Source organism: Mobula hypostoma, chromosome 13 (genome assembly GCF_963921235.1).
Source record: "Mobula hypostoma chromosome 13, sMobHyp1.1, whole genome shotgun sequence".
Taxonomy (NCBI): Eukaryota; Metazoa; Chordata; class Chondrichthyes; order Myliobatiformes; family Myliobatidae; genus Mobula; species Mobula hypostoma.
In genome coordinates, this window is record NC_086109.1 from 1,213,785 (window position 1) to 1,240,830 (window position 27,046).

The 27,046-nt window shown below is 46.3% G+C and overlaps 1 protein-coding gene across 1 annotated transcript in view; it reads right to left on the reverse strand.

Annotated features, from left to right (window-relative positions):
• Positions 1 to 16,458, reverse strand: part of LOC134355847 (uncharacterized) — a 55,419-nt gene extending 38,961 nt beyond the window's left edge. The window contains exon 1 of the mRNA XM_063066351.1: positions 16,138 to 16,458. Within this exon, the coding sequence (XP_062922421.1) occupies positions 16,138 to 16,357 (220 nt within the window). The 5' untranslated portion in view covers positions 16,358 to 16,458. The remainder of the gene's footprint in view (positions 1 to 16,137) is intronic.
• Positions 16,459 to 27,046: the final 10,588 nt, after the last annotated feature.

Genomic DNA, 27,046 nt, shown 5'->3' on the forward strand with positions numbered 1-27,046 from the left:
AACAACTGATAAGGAAAAAGCAACTGGGTGGGACCCAATACATTCACAGTGACTTTAAAAGCCTCACAACACACACATAACTGATGCATGTGGCTATGACTCTCCCTACAACGAGGCGCGAATAAGCTAACAACCCCCTCTCTCCTCCCTCCGAAACGCACTGCTGGCGAACGTTAGCCCATATCCTTTGCAGAAACCCTGAATGGAATGTGAGGAACACACACAGAATGCTGAAGTGTTTCAGCCCGAAACGTCGACTATACTGTTTTCCACAGAGGCTGCTGGCCTACTGAGTTCCTCCAGCATTTTGTGTGTGTTGCTCGGATTTCCAGCAGCACATTTTCAGTTGTTTGGAGGAATCTGACAGAGCACAAAAAGAACTCTTATCTGCAGAGGAATTGAAAAATGACCCGTCCCCCTCAATCTCCCTTTCATAGAACATAGAAATCTATAGAACATTACGGGCCCTTCGGCCTACAATGTTATGCTGACCATGTAACTGACTCTAGAAACTGTTGAGAATTTCTCTACCACATATCCCTCTACTTTTCTAAGCTCCATGTACCTATGTAAGAGTCTATTAAAAGACCCTATTGTATCTACTTCTACCACCATCACTGGCAGTACATTCCATGCACCAACCACTCCGTGTGTAAAAAATTACCTCTGACATCCCCCTTGTAACTACTTCCAAGCACCTTAAAACTATGCCCTCTCGTGTTAGCCATTTTAGCCCTGGGGAAAAGCCTCTGGCTATCCACACGATCAATGCCTCTCACCGTCTATCAGGTCACCTCTCATCCTCCGTTGCTCCAAAGAGAAACGATCAAATTCACTCAACCTTTTCTCATAAGACATGCTCTCCAATCCAGGTAGTCCATGCAAGGCTTATTGAGAAAGTAAGGAGGCATGGGATCCAAGGGGACATTGCTTTGTGGATCCAGAACTGGCTTGCCCACAGATGGCAAGGAGTGGTTGTAGATGGGTCATACTCTGCATGGAGGTCAGTGACCAGTGGAGTGCCTCAAGGATCTGTTCTGGGTCCCTTACTCTTTGTGACTTTTATAAATCACCTGGATGAGGAAGTGGAGAAATGGGTTAGTAAGTTTGCTGATGACACAAAGGTTGGGGGTGTTGTGGATAGTGTGGAGGGCTGTCAGAGGTTACAGCGGGACATTGATAGAATGTAAAACTGGGCTGAGAAGTGGCAAATGGAGTTCAACCCAGATAAGTGTGAAGTGGATCATTTTGGTAGGTCAAATATGATGGCAGAATATAGTATTAATAGTAAGACTCTTGGCAGTGTGGAGGATCAGAGGGATCTTGGGGTTCGAGTCCATAGGACGCTCAAAGCAGCTGCACAGTTTGACTCTGTGGTTAAGAAGGCATACGGTGTATTGGCCTTTATTAATCGTGGAATTGAATTTAGGAGCCGAGAGGTAATGTTGCAGCTATATAGGACCCTGGTCAGACCTCACTTGGAGTACTGTGCTCAGTTCTGGTCGCCTCACTACAGGAAGGATATGGAAACCATAGAAAGGGTGCAGAGGAGATTTACAAGGATGTTGCCTGGATTGGGGAGCATGCCTTATGAGAACAGAAACCATAGAAAACTATAGAAAAACTACAGCACAGAAACAGGCCTTTTGGCCCTTCTTGGCTGTGCCGAACCATTTTCTGCCTAGTCCCACTGACCTGCACACGAACCATATCCCTCCATACACCTCCCATCCATGTATCTGTCCAATTTATTCTTAAATGTTAAAAAAGAACCCGCATTTACCACCTCGTCTGGCAGCTCATTCCACACTCCCACCACTCTCTGTGTGAAGAAGCCCCACCTAATGTTCCCTTTAAACTTTTCCCCCCATCACCCTTAACCCATGTCCTCTGGTTTTTTTCTCCCCTTGCCTCAGTGGAAAAAGCCTGCTTGCATTCACTCTATCTATACCCATCATAATTTTATATACCTCTGTCAAATCTCCCCTCATTCTTCTACGCTCCAGGGAGTAAAGTCCTAACCTATTCAACCTTTCTCTGTAACTGAGTTTCTCAAGTCCCGGCAACATCCTTGTAAACCTTCTCTGCACTCTTTCAACCTTATTTATATCCTTCCTGTAATTTGGTGACCAAAACTGAACACAATACTCCAGATTCGGCCTCACCAATGCCTTATACAACCTCATCATAACATTCCAGCTCTTATATTCAATACTTCGATTAATAAAGGCCAATGTACCAAAAGCTCTCTTTATGACCCTATCTACTTGTGACGCCACTTTTAGGGAATTTTGTATCTGTATTCCCAGATCCCTCTGTTCTACTGCACTCCTCAGTGCCTTACCATTAACCCTGTATGTTCTACCTTGGTTTGTCCTTCCAACGTGCAATACCTCACACTTGTCTGTTGAGTGAACTCGGCCTTTTCTCCTTGGAGTGACGGAGCATGAGAGGTGACCTGATAGAGGGTTTAAAATAATGAGAGGTATTGATCGTATGGATAGTCAGAGGCTTTTCCCCAGGGCTGAAATGGTTGCCACAAGAGGGCACAAGTTTAAGGTGCTTGTGAGTAGGTACAGAGGAGATGTCAGGGGTAAGTTTTTTTACGCAGAGAGTGGTGAGTGTGTGGAATGAGCTGCTGGTGGATACGATAGGGTCTTTTAAGAGAGTTTTGGTTAGGTACATGGAGCTTAGCAAAATAGAGGGCTATGGGATAATTTCTAAGGTAGGGACATGTTCGGCACAACTTTGTGGGCTGAAGGGCCTGTACTGTGCTGTAGGTCTTCTACGTTTTTATGTTTCTAATATCCTTGTAAACCTCCTCTGCACCCTTTTTATAGTTTCCACATCCTTCTGTAGTGAGGCGACAAGAACTGAACACAGTACTCCAAGTGGGGTCTGACTAAGGTATCAGAGTCAAAGTCTGTCCCGAGCCTTGTGGCCCATCAGGCCAGTGCTTATGCCGGTTTCCGTGGCGTGAAGCGACTGAGAGTACGAGATTCCCCCCTGGATAGGATACCAGTCTATCGCGAGGTTAACCCCCAGCATTTGCCGGTACCCACTTTCAGCTGGGTGGACTGGAGCAGCGTGTGGTTAAGTGCCTCGCTCAAGGACACAACATGCTGCCTTGGCCGAGACTCGAACCCATGATCGTGAGCCCAACGCCCTAACCACATTACCTCATGGCTCTTGAACTGAATCCCATGGTTGATGAAGGCTATCACACCAAACACCTTCTTAGCAACACTGTCAACCTGCGCAGCACCTTTTAGTTTCCTATGGGCACAGACCCCAAGATCTCACTGACCTTCCATACTGCGGAGCACGTTACCATTAATATTCTATTTGTCTGCAAATTTGACCTACTGAAATGAACCACCTCACACTTCTCTGGGTTGAACTCCATCTGCCACTTCTCAGCCCAGTTTTGCATCCTATCAATGTCCCGCTATAACCTCTGACAACTCTCTAGACTATCCACAACACCGCTAACTTTTGTATCATCAGCAAACTTACTAACTCATCTTTCTACTTCCTCATCCGAGTCATTTATAAAAATCACAAAGAGAAGGGTTCCCAGAACAGATCACTGTGGAATTCCACTGGTCACTGACCTCTGTGCAGAATACAAACCATCTACAACCACCCTTTGCCTTCCGTGGGCAAGCTAGTTCTGGATCCACAAAGCAAGGTCTCCTTGGATCCTACACCTCAATTACTTTCTGAATGAGCTTTGCATGGGGAACCTTATCAAATGCCTTACTGAAATCCATATACACTACATCTATTGCTCTACCTTCATCAATGTGTTTTCTTACATCCTCAATAAATGCAATCAGGCTCCTAAGGCATGACCTGCCCTTGACAAAGCCATGCTGACTATCCGTAATTGGATTATGTTTCTCCAAATCCTCATAAATCCTTTCTCCCAGGATCTTCTCCATCAACTTTCCCACCACTGAAGTAAGACTCATTGCTCTATATTTTCCTGGATTATATCTACTCCCTTTCTTGAACAAGGGAACAACATTTGCAACCTTCCAATCCTCTGGTACTTCTCCCGTCCCTATTGAAGATGCAAAGATCATTGCAAGAGGCTCAGCATTCTCCTCCCTCACTACCCAGTAGCCTGGGGGTATATCTTGTCCGGTCCCAGCAACTTATCTAACTTAATACTTTTCAAAAGCTCCAGCACATCCCCTTTCTTAATGTCTATATGCTCAAACGTTTCAGTCCTCTGTACATCATCCCTACAACTGCCAAGGTCCTTTTCACTGGTGAATACTACCTCCTCCGGCTCCATGCGCACGTTTCCACTCTCACTCCTGACTGGCCCTATCCTCACACAGCTCATCCTCTTGCTCTTCACACACTTGCAGAATGCCTTGGGGTTTACATAATCCTGCTCTCCAAGGCCTTCTCATGGCCCTTCTAGCTCTCCTAATTTCAATCTTGAGCTCCTTCCTGGCAGCCTTTCATGAGCTTTTCTTTTCTTTTTAACTGGATTTTCTACATCCTTTCTATACCATGGTTGTTCTACCTTACCATCCTTTCCCTGCCTCAGTGGACATGCCGAGGCAGAACGCCGTGCAAATGTTCCCTGTACATTTGCTACATTTCTGCTGTGCATTTCCCTGAAAACATCTGCTCCCAGTTTATGCTCCCAAGTTCCTGCCTAATAGAATCATATTTCCCCCTACATCAATTAAATGTTTTCCAGAATGTTCTGTTCCTATCCCTCTCTAGCACTATGGTAAAGCAGGAGGCTACACCCAGAGTGCAGAATTCAGGGAGTAGCTGGGTGAACACCAGGAGAGATAAACAGTACCCCCCCCCACCCCCCATGGCCATTCCCCTCAGCAACAGGGTCTCCAAGTGGCCATTCCCCTCTCTCCCCTTTGGATACTGCTGTGGGGGTGACCTATCTGGGCGAGGCAGCAGCAGCCAGACCAATAGCACTGTGGTCGGCTGTGACCCTCAGAAGGGAAGGGTGAAGTCAGATGGAGTAATAATCATGGGGGACTCGATAGATAGGAGGGACAGCTAGGAGATTCTGTGGCAGCAAAAAAGACGTCACAATAGTGTGTTGCCTCCTGGGTGCCAGGTCCCAGGACATCTCTGAGTGGTTGCAGAATATCCTTGAAGGGAAGGGTAAGCAGCCAGGGGTTGTGGTACATGTTGGTACCAATGACATAGGCAGGAGAGGGATAGAGGTCCTGTGCAGTAGGGTTCGGGAGTTGGGAAGGAGGCTGAAGGGCTGGATCTCCGAGGTGGTCATCTCCGGATTACTCCCAATGCCACGCGCTGGGGGAGGTCAGAACAGGAAGATAGCACAGATGAATGGGTGCCTGAGGAGATCATTGGAAGCTTTCCCGGGGAAGGGGTGGCCTGTACAAGTGGGATGGGTTGCACCTGAACTGGAGGGGAACCAATATCCTGGGAGGGAGGTTTGCTAGTGCCGTTGGGAAGGGTTTGAACTAGATTTTCTAGGAGGTGGGAATCGAAGTGAAGTGATGGTGCGGTTGGCGCACAAGTAGTAACAGCTTGTGGGGAATTTATGAGGAAGGACAGGCAGATGATAGAACAAAGAAGCACTCAGCCAGATGCTTTGACATGTGTCTATTTAATGCACGGAGTATCATGAGCAAGGCGGATGAACTTATAGTGATTCAGAATCCGAATCAGATTCCGGTTTATTAGCACCAGCGTGTGACGTAAAGTTTCTTAACTTAGCAGCAGCAGTTCAATGCAATACATAATCAAGCAGAGAGAAAAGTATAATAATAAATAAAATAAAATTATAATAATATTGATAAAGAAACAAGTAAATTAATTACAGTATACGTATATTGAATAGATTTTTTAAATACATGCAAAAAACAAAAATACTGTATATTAGAGGAAGGGAGATAGTGTCCAAGGGTTCAAAGTCCATTTAGGAATCGGGTGGCAGAGGGGAAGAAGCTGTTCCTGAATCGCTGAGTGTGTGCCTTCAGGCTTCTGTACCTCCTACGTGATGGTAACAGTGAGAAAAGGGCATGCCCTGGGTGCTGGGGGTCCTTAATAATGGACGCTGCCTTTCTGAGACACTGCTCCCTAAAGATGTCCTGGGTACTTTGTACCCAAGATGGAGCTGACTAGATTTACAACCCTCTGCAGCTTCTTTCGGTCCTGTGCAGTAGCCTCCCCATACCAGACAGTGATGCAGCCTGTCAGAATGCTCTCCACAGTACAACTATAGAAGTTTTTGTGTGTATTTGTTGACATGCCAAATCTCTTCAAACTCCTAATGAAGTATGGCATCTGTCTTGCCTTATTTTAACTACATCGATATGTTGGGACCAGATTATATCTTCAGAGATCTTGACACCCAGGAACTTGAAACTGCTCACTCTCTCCAATTCTGATCCCTCTGTGAGGATTTGTGGTTTGTATGTGCTCCTTCGCCTTACCCTTCCTGAAGTCCACAATCAGCTCTTTCATCTTATTGACGTTGAGTTCCAGGTTGTTGCTGTGGCACCGTTCCACTAGTTGGCAAATCTCACTCCTGCACGTGAAACTAATGTTGTCGCGATTACAGAGTCTTGGATGTCTCAGGAGAGGAATGGTTGCTGAGTATACTGGGCTTTAGATGTTTCAGAAAGGATATGGAGGAAGGCAAAAGAGGCGGGGGCGTGGCACTGTTGATCAGGGGTAGTGTCACGGCTGCAGAAAAGGAGGAAGTCATGGAGGGATTGTCTACGGAGTCAGTGTGGGTGGAAGTCAGAAACAGGAAAGGGGCAATAACTCTACTGAATTTTTTTATAGATCCCCCAAAAGTAACAGACTCGTTGAGGACCAGTTTCTGGAACAGTGAAATAATAACAGGGTTGTTGTGATGGGTGATTTTAACTTTCCTAATATTGACTGGCATCAAAGAAAGAGGTTTAGATGGGGTGGAGTTTGTTAGATGTGGTCAGGAAGGTTTCCTGACATAATATGTAAATAAGCCAACTAGAGGAGAGACTGTACATGATCTGGTATTGGGAAATGAACCTGGGCAGGTGTCAGATCTCTCAATGGGAGAGCATTTTGGGGGTCATGATCACAACTCTGTCTCCTTTACCATAGTGCTGGAGAGGGACAGGATCAGACAATTTGGGAAAACATTTAATTGGAGTAGGGGGAAGTATGATGCTATTAGGTTGGAATTTGGGAACATAAATTGGGAGCAGACGTTCTCAGGGAAATGCACAGCAGAAACGTGGCAAATGTTCAGGGAATATTTGCGTGGCGTTCTGCATAGGCATGTTGCATTGAGGCAGGGAAAGGATGGTAGAGTAAAAGAACCATGGTGTACAAAGACACAAACAACAGGAATTCTGCAGATGCTGGAAATTCAAGCAACACACATCAAAGTTGCTGGTGAACGCAGCAGGCCAGGCAGCATCTCTAGGAAGAGGGACAGTCGACGTTTCAGGCCGAGACCCTTCGTCAGGACTAACTGAAGGAAGAGTGAGTAAGGGATTTGAAAGTGGGAGGGGGAGGGGGAGATCCAAAATGATAGGAGAAGACAGGAGGGGGAGGGATGGAGCCAAGAGCTGGACAGGTCGCGGGACAGAAAGAAAGGGGGAGGGGGGGAAGCCCAGAGAATGGGCAAGGGGTATAGTGAGAGGGACAGAGGGAAAAAAGGAGAGAGAGAAAAAAAATATATATATATAATAATAAAAGATAAATAAATAACGGATGGGGTACAAAGGGGAGGTGGGGCATTAACGGAAGTTAGAGAAGTGAGTGTTCATGCCATCAGGTTGGAGGCTACCCAGACGGAATATAAGGTGTTGTTCCTCCAACCTGAGTGTGGCTTCATCTTTACAGTAGAGGAGGCCGTGGATAGACATGTCAGAATGGGAATGGGATGTGGAATTAAAATGTGTGGCCACTGGGAGATCTTGCTTTCTCTGGCGGACAGAGCGTAGATGTTCAGCAAAGCGGTCTCCCGGTCTGCGTCGGGTCTCGCCAATGTATAAAAGGCCACATCGGGAGCACCGGACGCAGTATATCACCCCAGCCGACTCACAGGTGAAGTGTCGCCTCACCTGGAAGGACTGTTTGGGGCCCTGAATGATGGTAAGGGAGGAAGTGTAAGGGCATGTGTAGCACTTGTTCCGCTTACATGGATAAGTGCCAGGAGGGAGATCAGTGGGGAGGGATGGGGGGGGGGACGAATGGACAAGGGAGTTGCTTAGGGAGCGATCCCTGTGGAATGCAGGGGGGCGGGGGAGGGAAAGATGTGCTTAGTGGTGGGATCCCGTTGGAGGTGGCGGAAGTTACGGAGAATAATATGTTGGACCCGGAGGCTGGTGGGGTGGTAGGTGAGGACCAGGGGAACCCTATTCCTAGTGGGGTGGCGGGAGGATGGAGTGAGAGCAGATGTACGTGAAATGGGGGAGATGCGTTTAAGAGCAGAGTTGATAGTGGAGGAAGGGAAGCCCCTTTCTTTAAAAAAGGAAGACATCTCCCTCGTCCTGGAGTGAAAAGCCTCATCCTGAGAGCAGATGCGGCGGAGACGGAGGAATTGCGAGAAGGGGATGGCCTTTTTGCAAGAGACAGGGTGAGAAGAGGAATAGTTCAGATAGCTGTGAGAGTCAGTAGGCTAATAGTAGACATCAGTAGATGAGCTGTCTCCAGAGACAGAGACAGAAAGATCTAGAAAGGGAAGGGAGGTGTCGGAAATGGATCAGGTAAACTTGAGGGCAGGGTGAAAGTTGGAGGCAAAGTTAATAAAGTCAACGAGCTCTGCATGCGTGCAGGAAGCAGCGCCAATGCAGTCGTCGATGTAGCGAAGGAAAAGTGGGGGACAGATACCAGAATAGGCACGGAACATAGATTGTTCCACAAAGCCAACAAAAAGGCAGGCATAGCTAGGAATATTTCTCCTTTGGCTCCCCCTACCACCACTCTGCTCCGTCTAGCGGAATTAGTCCTTACTCTTAATAATTTCTCCTTTGGCTCCTCCCACTTCCTCCAAACTAAAGGTGTAGCTATGGGCACCCGTATGGGTCCTAGCTACCACTTCTCAGCCCACTTCTGCATCCTATCAATGATGGAGTTCAACCCGGAGAAGTGTGAGGTGGTACACTTTGGAAGGACAAACCCCAAGGCAGAGTACAAAGTAAATGGCAGGATACTTGGTAGTGTGGAGGAGCAGAGGGATCTGGGGGTACATGTCCACAGATTCCTGAAAGTTGCCTCACAGGTGGATAGGGTAGTTGAGAAAGCTTATGGGGTGTTAGCTTTCATAAGTCGAAAGATAGAGTTTAAGAGTCGCGATGTAATTATGCAGCTCTATAAAATTCTGGTTAAGCCGCACTTGGAGTACTGTGTCCAGTTCTGGTTGCCTCACTATAGAGGCATTGATCATGTGGACAGTCAGAAGCTTTTTCCCAGGGCTGAAATGACTAGCATGAGGTGGCATAGTTTTAAGGTGCTTGGAAGCAGGTACAGAGGGGATGTCAGAGGTAAGTTTTTCACACAGAGAGTGGTGGGTGCACTGCCAGTGAAGGTTGTAGAGGTGTATACAATAGAGTCTTTTAAGATGTTCTTAGATAGGTGCATGGAGCTATGCGGTAGGGAAATTTGAGGCAGCTTCTAGAGTAGGTTACATGGTCAGCACAACATTGTGGGCCGAAGGGCCTGTAATGTGCTGTAGATTTCCAGGTTTCTATGTTTCTACGAGTTGAAGGACTTTGGGCAAAAATTGCAGTGGTAGGGTAAGAGATGCCTGAACATGCCACTGCAGAGAAAGAAATAACTGAAACCAACTTAGTGATATTAGCTGGAGATCTGAGGGACTCTTGTAACCAGAAATGTAATACATTGCTTATCAGAACGAACCAGAGGGAGACAAGATAATCCTTGTACAGCCAGGTGACTAAGTCATGGTGAGGGAACTCCCAGGTGTATATGAAAACGGTGCTGAAACGGTATCACTCACCCTCACAGGCAGATCAAGAGACCAACTACACACATTAACAACACCTTTACAGTGGTGAACACTGATCTGCAGCTCCACATCTGACTGCTCTTGATCCAGTTCATCCAACCATACATGAATATAGCCAAGTGAAACCGGGGCCAATGTGCAGAACACAGTTCAAACTGTCTCCATGCATGGCATATAAAAGATAGCGAGTAACCATACAGTACTGTGCAAAGGTCCTAGGGCTGTGTGTGTGTGTAAAAACCATAGGTAGCATGCAAAAGTCTGGGCACCCCTGGTCAAAATTTCTGTTACTGTGAATACCTAAGCGAGTAAAAGATGACCTGATTTCCAAAAGGTATAAAGTTAAAGATGACACATTTCTTTAGTATTTTAATCAAGAAATTTTTTTTATTTCCATCTTTTACAGTTTCAAAATAACAAAAAAGGAAAAGGGCCTGAAGCAAAAGTTTGGGCACCCTGCATGGTCAGTACTTAGTAACACCCCCTTTGGCAAGTATCACAGCTTGTAAACGCTCTCTGTAGCCAGCTAAGAGTCTTTCAATTCTTGTTTGGGGGATTTTCACCTATTCTTCCTTGCAAAAGGCTTCTGGTTCTGTGAGATTCTTGGGCCGTCTTGCATGCACTACTCTTTTGAGGTCTATCCACAGATTCTCGATGATGTTTAGGTCAGGGGACTGTGAGGGCCATGGCAAAACCTTCAGCTTGCACCTCTTCATTGATCCATTGTGGATTTTGAGGTGTGTTTAGGTTCATTATCCTGTTGTAGAAGCCATCCTCTTTTCATCTTCAGCTTTTTTACAGACAGTGTGATGTTTGCTTCCAGAATTTGCTGGTGTTTAATTGAATTCATTCTTCCCTCTACCAGTGAAATGTTCCCTGTGCCACTGGCTGCAACACAAGCCCAAAGCATGATCGATCCACCCCCGTGCTTAACAGTTGGAGAGGAGTTCTTTTCAAGAAATTCTGCACCCTTTTTTTCTCCAAATATACCTTTGCTCATTGCAGCCAAAAAGTTCTATTTTAACTTCATCAGTCCACAGGACTTGTTTCCAAAATGCATCAGGCTTGTTTAGATGTTCCTTTGGACCTTTTGAATAGAAATTTTTGGCTGCAATGAGCAAAAGTATGTTTGGAGAAAAAAGGGTGCAGAATTTAGATATGTGTGTGATCATTGCACAGTACTGTACAGTTACACAAAAATATATATTTAGCCCAAGTCTTTGAGTGACATTTCCTCTAAATTGGTGGTTTGTGGGTGTTAACTACAAGAAAAATCATGCTCTCTGCAGCTGGCAGATGAGCATATGCATGCATGCACACAGTCCAGCTTGTCTTCCACCAAATGACCACTAGAAAACAGTACCAACAGGAGTGGTCATCCCCCAACCCAGCATGGACACCACACTACACCCGCCTCCAGCGTCACCCCTCTTGGACTGCCACAGCATGGAAGCCCACAGCTTGAAGCCTAGTCCTTGCTACAACCAAGGTCACACAGCTCCCACGCCACCTGTCTCCCCAGTAAACAAGGGAACCAGACTTGCAGCATTTACATTACCAGTGTTCAACAGGATCTTGTGATAGCAAGAGAAATGTCCAAGGCCATCACCCGCTGTTAGGAAGCACACTGCACTCTGACCCCAGTAACATCATCCACACCAAATCCCCCACACAAAAAACAAGCAAATCACGCAAACAGCAACAAAACATCAAACCCCAAATCCCCCACACAAAAATACAAACAAATCACACAAACAGTAACGAGAACATCAAACCCCAAATCCCCCACACAAAAAACAAGCAAATCACACAAACAGTAACGAGAACATCAAACCCCAAATCCCCCACACAAAAATACAAACAAATCACGCAAACAGCAACAAAACATCAAACCCCAAATCCCCCACACAAAAAACAAGCAAATCACACAAACAGTAACGAGAACATCAAACCCCAAATCCCCCACACAAAAAACAAGCAAATCACACAAACAGTAACAAGAACATCAAACCCCAAATCCCCCACACAAAAAACAAGCAAATCACACAAACAGTAACAAGAACATCAAACCCCAAATCCCCCACACAAAAATACAAACAAATCACACAAACCGCAACAGAACATCAAACCCCAAATCCCCCACACAAAAAACAAGCAAATCACACAAACAGTAACAAGAACATCAAACCCCAAATCCCCCACACAAAAAAACAAGCAAATCACACAAACAGTAACGAGAACATCAAACCCCAAATCCCCCACACAAAAAACAAGCAAATCACACAAACCGCAACAGAACATCAAACCCCAAATCCCCCACACAAAAATACAAACAAATCACACAAACAGTAACAAGAACATCAAACCCCAAATCCCCCACACAAAAATACCAACAGATCACACAAACAGCAGCAAAACATCAAACCCCAAATCCTCCCACACAAAAATACAAACAAATCACACAAACAGCAACAAGAACATCAGACCCCAAATCCCCCACACAAAAATACAAACAAATCACACAAACCACAACAGAACATCAAACCCCAAATCCCCCCTCCCCTCACATAAAAAACAAACAAATCACGCAAACAGCAACAAGAACATCAAACCCCACCACCCCCACACAAAAATCAAACAAATCACGCAAACCGCAACAAGAATATCAAATCCCAAATCCCCCCTCCTTCTCACATAAAAAACAAACAAATCACGCAAACAGCAACAAGAACAACAAGCCCCAAATCCCCGCTTACACAAAAGACAAATTGCAACAAGAAAGAATGGGTGAAAACGCAGAATATAAAAACATAAAACTGAGAGTTCAAGTGAATTACAGTCCAATCCAGAAATTGCGGATTGGGAATTTTGTTATCAACCTCCTCATATTCTTAATGTCTGCAGGTATCTCTGCAGAATTACATATTTACAATGGTGAAGCATCGCATTGAGCAGAGCTCCTTGGAATATTCATTGCTGGTGGCTAGTCTGAAAGTTCCTGAGCACAAACTCCAGACACTGCAAATAGACTTGTTTTTACAGTGCTGAGGGACAGTGTCCTGACTTTAACAACTAGCTGGACTATTAAATGGCAAGGAACTCTGCTTTAAGTAGCAGGAATACATCTTTATCAATGTGTACTACAGGGTATGGCTACTCAATTCTTTCTGGAATGCCATCCCAAGGTTTCCAATGAGCACCTACAAAAAGTAATGGGTAGAGCCCAGTCCATCACCATTGTGCACATCTATAGGAGTGCTGTTGCAGGAAAGCAACATCCATTATCAGGGGCCCTCACCACCCAGGCTATGCTCTTTTCTCACTGCTGCCATCAGGAAGAAGGTACAGGAGCCTCAGGACTCACAACACCAGGTTCAGCAACAGTTACCCTTCAAACATCAGGCTCTTGAACCAAAAGGGATAACTTCACTCATCTTCACTCACCCCATCATTGAAATATTCCCACAACCTACACACTTCATCTCATGTTCTTAATATTAATTTCTTATTTATTTATTTCTATTTCTGTTTTTTTCTTTTGATTTGTAGTTCGTTGTCTTTTGTGCATTGGTAATTTGTCCGTCCTCTTGGGTTCCATCTTTCATTGGTTCTATTATGGTTCTTGGATTTATTGAGTATGCCCGCAAGAAAACAGATCTCAGGGTTTTATGTGGTGACATATGTATAGTGAGATAATAAATTTACTTTGAACTTTGAGCATCAACAGGTTCAATAGTTACATTTAACAGGTCATGTAAAAGTCACGAATATTCATAGAAACATGGAAACATAGAGAACCTACAGCACAATACAGGCCCTTCAGCCCACAAAGCTGAGCTGAACATGCCCTACCTTAGAAATTACCAGGCTTACCCACAGCCCTCTATTTTTCTAAGCTCCATGTACCTATCCAAAAGTCTCTTAAAAAACCCTATTGTATCTGCCTCCACCACCGTTGCCGGCAGCCCATTCCACACACTCACCACTCTCTGCGTAAAAAATTACCCCTGACATCTCCTCTGTACCTACTCCCCAGCACCTCAAACCTGTGTCCTCTTGTGGCAACCATTTCAGCCCTGGGAAAAAGCCTCTGACTATCCACATGATCAATGCCTCTCATCATCTTACACACCTCTATCAGGTCATCTCTCATCCTCTGTTGCTCTAAGGAGAAAAGGCCGAGTTCACTCAACCTGTTTTCATAAGGCATGCTCCCCAAACCAGGAAACATCCTTGTAAATCTCCTCTGCACCCTTTCTATGGCTTCCATATCCTTCCTGTAGTGAGGCGACCAGAACTGAGCACAGTACTCCAAGTGGGGTCTGACCAGGGTCCTATATAGCTGTAACATTACCACTCGGCTCTTAAATTTCAATTCCACGATTAATAAAGGCCAATACACCATGTGCCTTCTTAACCACAGATTCAACCTGTGCAGCTGCTTTGAGAGTCTTATGGACTCGGACCCCAAGATCCCTCTGATCCTCCACATTGCCAAGAGACTTACTATTAATGCTATATTCTGCCATCATATTTGACCTACCAAAATGAACAACTTCACACTTATCTGGGTTGAACTCCATCTGCCACTTCTCAGCCCAGTTTTGCATCCTATCAATGTCCGGCTGTAACCCCTGACAGCCCTCCACACTATCCACAACACCCCCAACATTTGTGTCATCAACAAACTTATTAACCCATCCCTCCACTTCCTCATCCAGGTCATTTATAAAAATCACGAAGAGAAGGGGAACCAGAACAGATCCCTGAGGCACACCACTGGTCACAGACCTCCATGAAGAACATGACCCATCTACAACCACTCTTTGCCTTCTGTGGGCAAGCCAGTTCTGGATCCACAAAGCAATGTCCCCTTGGATCTCATGTTTCCTTACTTTCTCAATAAGCCTTGCATGGGGTACCTTATCAAATGCCTTGCTGAAATCCATATACACTACATCTACTGCTCTACCTTCATCAATGTGTTTAGTCACATCCTCAAAAAATTCAATCAGGCTCGTAAGGCATGACCTGCCCTTGACAAAGCCATGCTGACTATTCCCAATCATATTATGTCTCTCCAAATGTTCATAAATCCTGCCTCTCAGGATCTTCTCCATCAATTTACCAACAACTCAAGTAAGACTCACTGGTCTATAATTTCCTGGACTATCTCTACTCCCTTTCTTGAATAAAGGGACAACATCCGCAACCCTCCAATCCTCCGGAACCTCTCCCGTCCCCATTGATGATGCAAAGATCATCGCCAGAAGCTCAGCAATCTCCTCCCTCGCCTCCCTCAGTAGCCTGGGATACATCTCATCGGGTCCCAGCGACTTATCCAACTTGATGCTTTCCCAAAGCTCCAGCACATCCTCTTTCTTAATATCTACATGCTCAAGCTTTTCAGTCTGCTGCAAGTGATCACTACAATCACCAAGATCCTTTTCCATAGTGAATACTGAAGTAAAGTATTCATTAAGTACCTCTGTTATTTCCTCCGGTTCCATACACACTTTCCCACTGTCTCACTTGATTGGTCCTATTCTTTCATAACTTATCCTCTTGCTCTTCACATACTTGTAGAATGCCTTGGGGTTTTCATTAATCCTGCCCTCCAAGGCTTTCTCATGGCCCCTTCTGGCTTTCCTAATTTCCTTTCTAAGCTCCTTCCTGTTAGCCTTATAATCTTCTAGATCTCTACCATTACCTAGCTCTCTGAACTATTTGTAAGCTTTTCTTTTCTTCTTGACGAGATTTATTACTGCCTTTGTACACTACGGTTCCTGTACCCTAGCATAACTTCCCTGTCTCATTGGAACATAATCTATTGCCTTCCCCAGTGTAGTTTCAAAGGTTCACAATAAATGTCCAAAGCTCAGCAGCTAGCTTCAACAACCACAAAGCGTCAAATTTAAACTGTGAACAGGCTTAATTTCCTGAAAACCAGTTCTTATTTTAATTAATATCTGGTAAGCAAAAATTTATAAAAGGAGAATAATCCAGAAATGTCCGAAACTGCAATCTGACAGCCTGTGTCACACCAGCTCACGATTGACTGTGCCCTGGGACAATCGCATACAGAACAGGCCAGAGTGAGCAACTGTTGGAAGGGAAGCAAAATATAAATTATGGTTTCGAACAGCACTCACCGATAGTGACGGAGAGAGTCAGACAGATTGTCAGCAGCTGCCCGGCGCCCATCTCTCTCCAGGATGGATGGATGGGGTGCTGGGGTAGAGATGTCTTCGACACTGCCTGAGTTCCTGAAGGTGAGCAGTCCAGTCTGCTGGTAGAAGTGCAGAGTCTCAGAGTGAAACAAGAAACTGAGCTGGGAGGAGGTGTGTTCACAGGCAGAAAGACACCAACCATGGTGCGAAGAGCAAAACAACGTGACAGGGAGAAGGCAGTACCTGATCCCAGAAAACTATCCTTCGGGGCGACCCATGTACAGCTCCTCGCAGCTATCAGTATTTTCTTCCCGCACAGTCCCACCCCTATCCCTCACATCAGATGCTTTCAGCTACTTCCAGATACAACTCGGTTCTGGAGTCAGGACTGGAGAAGCAGAAGTAGCCAAAGTGGAACGGGGTGTGCGAGATGGGGGGACAGGATATGATGGACCGACACAGAGAATTCCTCAGAAATATCCTATACTCTCAGGAGATTGCTGCTGTCTCTCAGTCCCTCTCTCTCAGGGGATATCTGTACAGTGACCAGTGTCTCTCAGTCCCTCTCTCTCAGGGGATATCCGTACACTGACCGGTGTCTCTCAGTGCCTCTCTCTCAGGGGGATATCTGTAAACTGACCGGTGTCTCTCACTCCCACTCTCTCAGGGGATATCTGTACACTGACCGGTGTCTCTCAGTCCCTCTCTCTCAGGGGATATCTGTACACTGACCGGTGTCTCTCAGTCCCTCTCTCTCAGCGGGATATCTGTACACTGACCGGTGTCTCTCAGTCCCTCTCTCTCAGGGGATATCTGTACACTGACCGGTGTCTCTCAGTCCCCCTCTCTCAGCGGGATATCTGTACACTGACCGGTGTCTCTCAGTCCCTCTCTCTCAGGGGATATCTGTACAATGACCGGTGTCTCGCAGTCCCTCTCTCTCAGGGGATATCTGTACAGTGACCAGTGTCTCTCAGTCCCTTTCTCTCAAGGGATATCTGTACACTGACCGGTGTCTCACAGTCCCTCTCTCTCAGGGGATATCTGTACACTGACTGGTGTCTCTCAGTCCCTCTCTCTCAGAGGATATCTGTACACTGACCGGTGTCTCTCAGTCCCTCTCTCTCAGGGGATATCTGTACACTAACCGGTGTCTCTCAGTCACTCTCTCTCAGGGGATATCTGTACACTGACTGGTGTCTCTCAGTCCCTCTCTCTCAGGGGATATCTGTACACTGACCGGTGTCTCTCAGTCCCTCTCCCTCAGGGGGATATCTGTACACTGACCAGTGTCTCGCAGTCCCTCTCTCTCAGGGGATATCTCTACACTGACCGGTGTCTCTCAGACCCTCTCTCTCAGGGGATATCTGTACACTGACCGGTGTCTCTCTGTCCCTCTCTCTCAGGGGATATCTGTACACTGACCGGTGTCTCTCAGTCCCTCTCTCTCAGGGGATATCTGTACACTGACCAGTGTCTCTCAGTCCCTCTCTCTCAGGGGGATATCTGTACACTGACCGGTGTCTCTCAGTCCCTCTCTCTCAGGGGATATCTGTACACTGACCGGTGTCTCTCAGTCCCTCTCTCTCAGGGGATATCTGTACACTGACCGGTGTCTCTCAGTCCCTCTCTCTCAGGCGATATCTGTACACTGACCGGTGTCTCTCAGTCCCTCTCTCTCAGGGGGATATCTGTACACTGACCGGTGTCTCTCAGTCCCTCTCTCTCAGGCGATATCTGTACACTGACCGTTGTCTCTCACTCCCTCTCTCTCAGCGGGATATCTGTACACTGACCGGTGTCTCTCAGTCCCTCTCTCTCAGGGGATATCTGTACACTAACCGGTGTCTCTCAGTCCCTCTCTCTCAGCGGGATATCTGTACACAGACCGGTGTCTCTCAGTCCCTCTCTCTCAGGGGGATATCTGTACACTGACCGTTGTCTCTTGGTCCCTCTCTCAGGGGTTATCTGTACACTGACCGGTGTCGCTCAGTCCCTCTCTCTCAGGGGATATCTGTACACTGCCCGGTGTCTCTCAGTCCCTCTCTCTCAGCTGGATATCTGTACACTGACCGGTGTCTCTCAGTCCCTCTCTCTCAGGGGATATCTGTACACTGACCGGTGTCTCTCAGTCCCTCTCTCTCAGCGGGATATCTGTACACTGACCGGTGTCTCTCAGTCCCTCTCTCTCAGGGGATATCTGTACACTGACCAGTGTCTCTCAGTCCTTCTCTCTCAGGGGATATCTGTACACTGACCGGTGTCTCTCAGTCCCTCTCTCTCAGCGGGATATCTGTAGTCTGACCGGTGTCTCTCAGTCCCTCTCTCCCAGGGGATATCTGTACACTGACCGGTGTCTCTCAGTCCCTCTCTCTCAGCGGGATATCTGTACACTGACCGGTGTCTCTCAGTCCCTCTCTCTCAGGGGATATCTGTACACTGACCGGTGTCTCTCAGTCCCTCTCTCTCAGGGGCATATCTGTACACTGACCGGTGTCTCTCAGTCCCCCTCTGGCAGAGAATATCTGTACACTGACCGGTGTCTCTCAGTCCCTCTCTCTCAGGGGATATCTGTACACTGACCGGTGTCTCTCAGTCCCTCTTTCTCAGCGGGATATCTGTACACTGACCGGTGTCTCTCAGTCCCTCTCTCTCAGGGGATATCTGTACACTGACTGGTGTCTCTCAGTCCCTCTCTCTCAGGGAATATCTGTACACTGACCGGTGTCTCTCAGTCCCTCTCTCTCAGCGGGATATTTGTACACTGACCGGTGTCTCTCAGTCCCTCTCTCTCAGGGGATATCTGTACACTGCCCGGTGTCTCTCAGTCCCTCTCTCTCAGCTGGATATCTGTACACTGACCGGTGTCTCTCAGTCCCTCTCTCTCAGGGGATGTCTGTACACTGACCGGTGTCTCTCAGTCCCTCTCTCTCAGGGGGATATCTGTACACTGACCGGTGTCTCTCAGTCCCTCTCTCTCAGGGAATATCTGTACACTGACCGGTGTCTCTCAGTCCCTCTCTCTCAGCGGGATATTTGTACACTGACCGGTGTCTCTCAGTCCCTCTCTCTCAGGGGATATCTGTACACTGCCCGGTGTCTCTCAGTCCCTCTCTCTCAGCTGGATATCTGTACACTGACCGGTGTCTCTCAGTCCCTCTCTCTCAGGGGATGTCTGTACACTGACCGGTGTCTCTCAGTCCCTCTCTCTCAGCGGGATATCTGTACACTGACCGGTGTCTCTCAGTCCCTCTCTCTCAGGGGATATCTGTACACTGACCAGTGTCTCTCAGTCCCTCTCTCTCAGGGGATATCTGTACACTGACCGGTGTCTCTCAGTCCCTCTCTCTCAGGGGATATCTGTACACTGACCGGTGTCTCTCAGTCCCTCTCTCTCAGGGGATATCTGTACACTGACCGGTGTCTCACAGTCCCTCTCTCTCAGGGGATATCTGTACACTGACTGGTGTTTCTCAGTCCCTCTGTCTCAGCGGGATATCTGTACGCTGACCGGTGTCTCTCAGTCCCTCTCTCTCAGGGGATATCTGTACACTGACCGGTGACTGTCAGTCCCTCTCTCTCAGGGGGATATCTGTACACTCACCGGTGTCTCTCAGTCCCTCTCTCTCAGGGGATATCTGTACACTGACCGGTGTCTCTCAGTCCCTCTCTCTCAGCGGGATATCTGTACGCTGACCGGTGTCTCTCAGTCCCTCTCTTTCAGGGCATATCTGTACACTGACCGGTGTCTCTCAGTCCCTCTCTCTCAGGGGATATCTGTACACTGACCGGTGTCTCTCAGTCCCTCTCTCTCAGGGGATATCTGTACACTGACCGGTGTCTCTCAGTCCCTCTCTCTCAGGGGATATCTGTACACTGACCGGTGTCTCTCAGTCCCTCTCTCTCAGGGGGATATCTGTACACTGACCGGTGTCTCTCAGTCCCTCTCTCTCAGGGGGATATCTGTACACTGACCGGTGTCTCTCAGTCCCTCTCTCTCAGGGGGATATCTGTACGCTGACCGGTGTCTCTCAGTCCCTCTCTCTCAAGGGATATCTGTACACTGACCGGTGTCTCTCAGTCCCTCTCTCAGGGGTTATCTGTACACTGACCTGTGTCTCTCAGTCCCTCTCTCTCAGTAGGATATCTTTCCTGGGTCGTTGGTGTGATAATCTTGTAATTCCCTACCTGTTTTACTTTCAGCATTACTAATAGATGCCAATTTCCTCATTAATTCTTAACTGCTTGCCACTGTATTTTGCAAGGATTTCACGTTGGTTTTATGTTAGCACTGACTCAAAACATGCGTTCGGTGATTCTGCTTTTTCCTCATTTCCCGATCACTTTCTCGTGCTTCAATCTGTCAGCGACTGATCACTATTCCTTTCCTTCTCACATTATTGAAAATGGTTAATAGCTTCCTGTGAGATTGCCCTTCAGTTTCTAAATGACAATAAAAGAGGACTGAGTGTTCTCATGTTCTATGTTAATTTCCCTTTTCCTTGTCAGTTCACGGGACCCTTTTCAGAGAATAGCAGTGGTTGAAAGAGGCCTCTCTCCCTGTCACATGCCGAGAGCTCTGTGCCCCTTTTCACAGAATGGCAGTGGTTGCAAGAGGCCGCTCTGCCTGTCTGTGTCACAAATGATAAAGGGGTTTGGAAATTTTATGGTGTGTGGACATGGGAATGATGCACTGAGGTAGAAACCAGCTGTGGTGAATGGAAGAGTCGGGTCGAGGGGCCAAATAGCTGCCTTCCAAAACATCACTGCAGGGTGGGACCTCCCTGGAAAAGTCCTGTTCCCTGCATTCTCACAGGAAGAAAATTGCTTGGAAAACAGGTGGGTGGGATGGAAAGGGATATTGGAGAGGAGTGGGGCAGAGGGGATCCTGTTCAATGTGCTTTCGATGGGGACTAGCGTGGCAGTATCACTGCATCCAACAGCAGCTTATCACCCAGACAGGCCCAGGAGGACAGGGCCAGTTCATTGCTCTGCTTCCAAGTTCTTTTCCTCTGTGGAAGATCTGAGAGGTGTGCGAGACAGATGGAGGACAATCCTACCCAGCACCCAGATCCCACCCAGATAGATGTTTTCGCAATGCTTGTGCCACAGGTATGGAAGGATAGCAGGACTATGTTGTCCTAAGGTGGGTGAGGATGAGCATGGATAATGAAATCAGCTTTTAATCTCACGGTTTTGCCCTGTGTGGTTCAGTTCCTGTCCTTGGCAATAGACTGTCCCCTGGTTTGGAACATACACCAGCTACAAGATGTGCATCTGAATATTTGCTGGCCCCTACATCCCAGTGTCTGAAGTAACATGGTTGTTTTCTGAATTCACTCTTCAGATGTGACTGTGAGGGGGCATTTCTGGACTAATTTCACTGCAAACAAATTCTCTTCTTCCTCTGGATTCTTCCCAACTCATAATGATGATGATCTAGATTCATAGAGTAATATACTTAAACAGCAGGAAAACAGGCCCTTCGGCCCATCATGTCCATACTGATTAACGTGCCCATCTACCCTTATCCTATTTGAGGAAATTACAGGCAGGATAGACAAAGGGGAGTTACTGCATGTTGTTTATTTGGGCTTTCAGGTCTTCGACAAGGTGCCGCACATGAGGCTGCTTAACAAGATAAGAGCCATGGTGTTACAAGAAAGACACACACATGGATAGAAGATTGGCTCACTGGCAGGGGGCAAAGAGTGGGATCTTTTCAGGTTGGCTGCTTGTGACTAGTGGTGCTCTACAGGGGTTTGTGTAGGGACCGATTCTTCTCACATTATATGTCAATAATTTGGATAAAGGGACCTTTCTGGATGGCTTTGTGGTCAAGTTTGCGGATGATACAAAGGAAGGTGGAGGGGCAGGTAGCATTGAGGAAGTAGAAAGGCTGCAGAAGGACTTAGACAGATTGGAAGAATAGGCAAAGAGCGGCAGATGGAACATAGTGTCGAGAAGTGTGTGGTCTTGTGGTGCAAAGGGACTTGGGAGTCTTCCTGCAGGAGTCAGTGATGAGGACTGAAAATGTGATGTTAGCATTCATTTTCAGAGGACTACACACAAAAGCAGAGATATAATGCTGAAAATTTATAAGGCATTGATCAGATTGCATTTTGAGTATTTGAGCAGTTTTGGGCCCCTCATGTAAAAAAAAAGATGTGCTGGCACTGGAGAGGGTCCCCTATAAAATATTGAAAAGCCTAGACAGGCCGGATGTTGAGAGGATGTTTAGTGGGTGAGTCTAGGACCAGAGGGTTCAGCCTCAGAATAGAGGAACATCCATTTAGAATGGAGAAAATGAGGAATTTCTTAACCAGAGAGTGGTGAATCTGTGGAATTCATTGGCACAGTCGTCTGTGCAGGCCAAGCCACTGGGTACATTTAAGGTGGAGGTTTCTCTGTACAAGATTAATCAGGCCGTCAAAGTTCGTGGGGTGAAGGCAGGAGAATGGGGTTGAGAGGGATGATGGATGATGGAATGATGCAGCAGACTCAGTGGGCTGAATGGTTAATTCTGTCTTTATGATCATTTGCCTGAGTTCGGCCAATATCCTGAAACATTCTTATATCACATTATATAAAATAACGTGATTGCATTTACCCGTGACACCTCCTCGGGCAGGTCATTCCATACTTACAGCCCTCTGTCTGGAAAAATATGCCCTTCAGGAACATTTTAATCTTTCCCTTCTCACCTTCAATCCACATTTTTGGGTTTAAGTCACCTCTAACCCGGGGAACTGACATTGGCCATCTTCCCTATCCAAGTTTCTCATTGTTGAACCTTTGTCTATCACAGAAGCTCTCATCCTCCTTCGTTGCAGCCTATCCACCCTCTGCTGGTAATTCAAGCCCCCCAATGCTGGCATTGTCACTGTGAATCCTCTCTGCACCCCCACCAGCTTAATCATATCCCTTCTACAGAATGGTGACCAGAAATGTGCACACACTACTCCAAGAGCAGCCTAGTGATCTTGAGGCTTCTGCAAAAAGAAGCTTCAGTCTGAGAACGCAAAAGAAAAGAAAAGCTCAAGAATTTTCCTTCTCTTCCTTATATCTGCTCAGCTAGGACAGTAGAGATGCCAGGCAGGAGAGTGCAATGCTCCTCTTGCGGGATGTGGGAAGACAGGGAGACGTCCAGTGTCCCAGACGACTACAACAGCAAGAAGTGCATCCAGCTGCAGCTTCTAACAAACTGCGTTAGGGAGTTGGAGCTGGAACTGGATGAACTCCGGATTATTCAGTAAACTGCAGGGTGATAGATAAGACATATAGAGAGGTAGTTACACCCAAGATGCAGGACACAGGAAACTGGGTGACAGTCAGGAAGGGGAAAGGGGTTATGGAGCCAGTGCAGAGTACCCCTGTGGCTGTCCCCATCAACAACAGGTATATCACTTTGGATACAGTTGGGAGAGATGACCTAACAGATGAAAGTCACTGGGTCTGTGTCTCTGGCATTGAGTTTGCCTCTGTGACTCAGAAGGGAAGGGAGGGAGAAGAGGCACACTGTGGTGATAGGGGACTCATTAGTTAGGGGAATGGACAGGAGGTTCTGTGGCCAAGAATGAGATTCTTGGATGGTATGTTGCCTCCTGGGTTCCAGGATCCAAGACATTTCAGATCAAGTTGTCAGTATTTGTAAGTGGGAGGGTGAACAGCCAGAAATTGTGGTCCATGTAGGTATCAATGACATGGGTAGGACGAGTGATGAGGCCCTGCATAGGGAGAAGTATCGTAGGAAACGCGGATAATAGTGCTGAAGATGAGGTAGCTGCTTTACAAGCAGAGGCAATGTGTGGTGAGGAGGGGCTCTTCACAGGGCAAAATTGCAGTCAACAGGATGAGTTCCAATGTAAAAAGTGGACAAAATAGAAAAGGGTGAATACAGGACTGAAGATGTTGTATCGGAATGCGCACAGTGTACAGAATAAGGTAGATGAGCTTTCAAGACAGTTGCAGATTGCAGGTACGGTCTGGTAGGAATCTCTGAATGATGGCTGAAAGAAGATTACAGCTGGGAGCCCAATGTCCAAGGATACACATTGTGTTGAAAGGGTAAAAAATGAAATTAAATCATTAGAAAGAGATGACATAGGGTTGGAATGTGTTGAATCATTGTGGATAGAGCTAAGGAACTGCAAGGGTAAAAAGACCCCGATGAGAGTTGTATATAGATCCCCAAACAGTAGTAAGGATGTGGTCTACAAATTACAATGGGAGAGAGAAAATGCATGCCAAAGGGGCAATGTTACAATAGTCATGGCGGATTTCAATGTAGTCATTGTCATAGTCATAGACATACTTTATTGATCCCGGGGGAAATTGGTTTTCGTTACAGTTGCACCATAAATAATAAATAGTAATAAAACCATAAAGAGTTAAATAGTAATATGTAAATTGTTCCAGGAAATAAGCCCAGGACCAGCCTATTGGCTCAGGGTGTCTGACCCTCCAAGGGAGGAGTTGTAAAGTTTGATGGCCACAGGCAGGAATGACTTCCTATGATGCTCAGTGTTGCACCTCGGTGGAATGAGTCTCTGGCTGAATGTACTCTGTGCCCAACCAGTCCATTATATAGTGGATGGGAGACATTGTCCAAGATGGCATGCAACTTGGACAGCATCCTCTTTTCAGACACCACCGTCAGAGAGTCCAGTTCCATCCCCACATCATCACTGGCCTTACGAATGAGTTTGTTGATTCTGTTGGTGTCTGCTACCCTCAGCCTGCTGCCCCAGCACACAACAGCAAACATGATCGCACTGGCCACCACAGACTCGCAGAACATCCTCAGCATCGTCCGGCAGATGTTAAAGGACCTCAGTCTCCTTAGGAAATAGCGACAGCTCTGACCCTTCTTGTAGACAGCCTCAGTGTTCTTTGACCAATCCAGTTTATTGTCAGTTCATATTCCCAGGTATTTGTAATCCTCCACCATGTCCACACTGACCCCCTGGATGGAAACAGGGGTCACCGGTACCTTAGCTCTCCTCAGGTCTACCACCAGCTCCTTAGGAAGGGAAGGAGGATTTCCAGAATGCCTATGAGATGGGCTTTTAGAGCAGCTCGCAGTTGAGCCCACTAGGGATCAGCTATTCTGAATTAGGTGTTGTGCGATGAATGGGAACTGATTAGAGAACTTGAGGTAAAAGAACCCTTCGGGGAAGTGATCATAATATGACCAAATTAACCCTGAAATCTGAGAAAGAGAAGCTAAATTCAGATGTATCAGTATAACGGTGGGGTAAAAGAGCATAAGAGAGGAATTGATTGAGTAAGAGCACTGGCAGGGATGATGGCAGAGCAGCAGTGGCTGGAATTTCTGCAGGCAATTTGGAAGGCGTATGATATACACATCACAAAGGGGAAGAAGTATTCCAAAGGAAAGATGACACAACCATGCCTAAAAGAGAAGTTAAAGCCAATAAAAAAGCAAATGAGAAGGCGTATAATAGAGCAAAAATTAATGGGAAGTTCAGCAACTAAAAAGTAATTTAGAAGGTAAAGATGGAATATGAAAGTAAACTAGCCAATAATGTTAAAGAAGTTACCAAACGTTTCTTCAGATACATAAGGTGTAAAAGAAAGGTGAGAGTGGATACCAGACTGCAGGAAAACAATGATAGAGAGGTAGTAATGGGTGACCAGGGAATGAGAAATGAACTGAATAAGTATTTTGTAAAAGTTTTCTCTGAGGAAGACACTAGCAGTATGATGGAAGTTCCAGGTGTCAAGGCTCATGAAGTTTATGAAACTACCATAACTAGAGAGAAGGTTCTTGGAAAACTGAAAGGTTTGAAGATGAGTAAGTCACCTGGACAAGATGGTGTACATCCCAGGACTCTGAAAGAGGTAGCTGAAGAGACTGTGAAGGCATTAGTAATGATCTTTCAAGAATCACTAGATTCTGGAACGGTTCTACAAGACTGGAAAATTGTAAATATCACTCCACTCTTCAAAAGAGGAGAGAAGCCAGTTAGTCTGACCTCAGTGGTTGGGAAGATGTTGGAGCTGATTATGAAGGATAAGATCTCAGGATACTTGGAGGCACATGATAAAATAGACCATAGCCAGCATGGTTTCCTCAAGAGGAAATCTGGTCTGACTAATCTGTTGGAATGCTTTGAAGTAATAACAAGCAGGATAGACAAAGAAGAATTGATTGATGTTGTGTACTTGGATTTTCAGAAGGCCACTGACATGGTGCCACTCATAAGGCTGTTTAACAAGCTACGAGCCCATGCTAATACAGGAAAGATTTGAGCATGGATAAAGCTGTAGATGATTGGCAGGAGGCAATGAGAGGGAATAAAGGGAACCTTTTCTGGTTGGCTGCCAGTGACTAGTGGTGTTCCAGGGTTGTTTGGACCGATTCTTTTTACGTTATTTGTGAATGATTTAGATGATGGAATTGATGGCTTTGTTGTAAAGTCTGAAGATGATATGAAGAAAGGTGGAAGGGCAGGGAGTTTTCAGGAAGTAGGGATGCTACAGAAGAACTTAGACAGATTAGGAGACTAGACAAAGAAATGGCAGATGGAATACAGTGTCAAGAAGTGTATAGTCATGCGTTTTGGTAGAAGAGGTGAAAGGGATGATTATGTTCTAAATGGTGAGAAAATATAAAAAGCTGAGGTGCAAAGAGACCTGGGGGTCCTAGTGCAGCCTTCCCTAAAAGTTAATTAGTAGGTTGAGTCTGTGGTGAGGAAGGAAAATTGAATGTTAGCATTCATTTCTAGAGGACTAGAATATAAACAGTGATGTAATGTTGAAACTTATAAAGCACTAGCGAGGCCTCACTTGGAGTATGTGGGCAGTGTTGGGCCCCTTATCTTAGAAAGTATGTGTTGAAACTGGACAGGGTTCAAAGGAGGTTCAT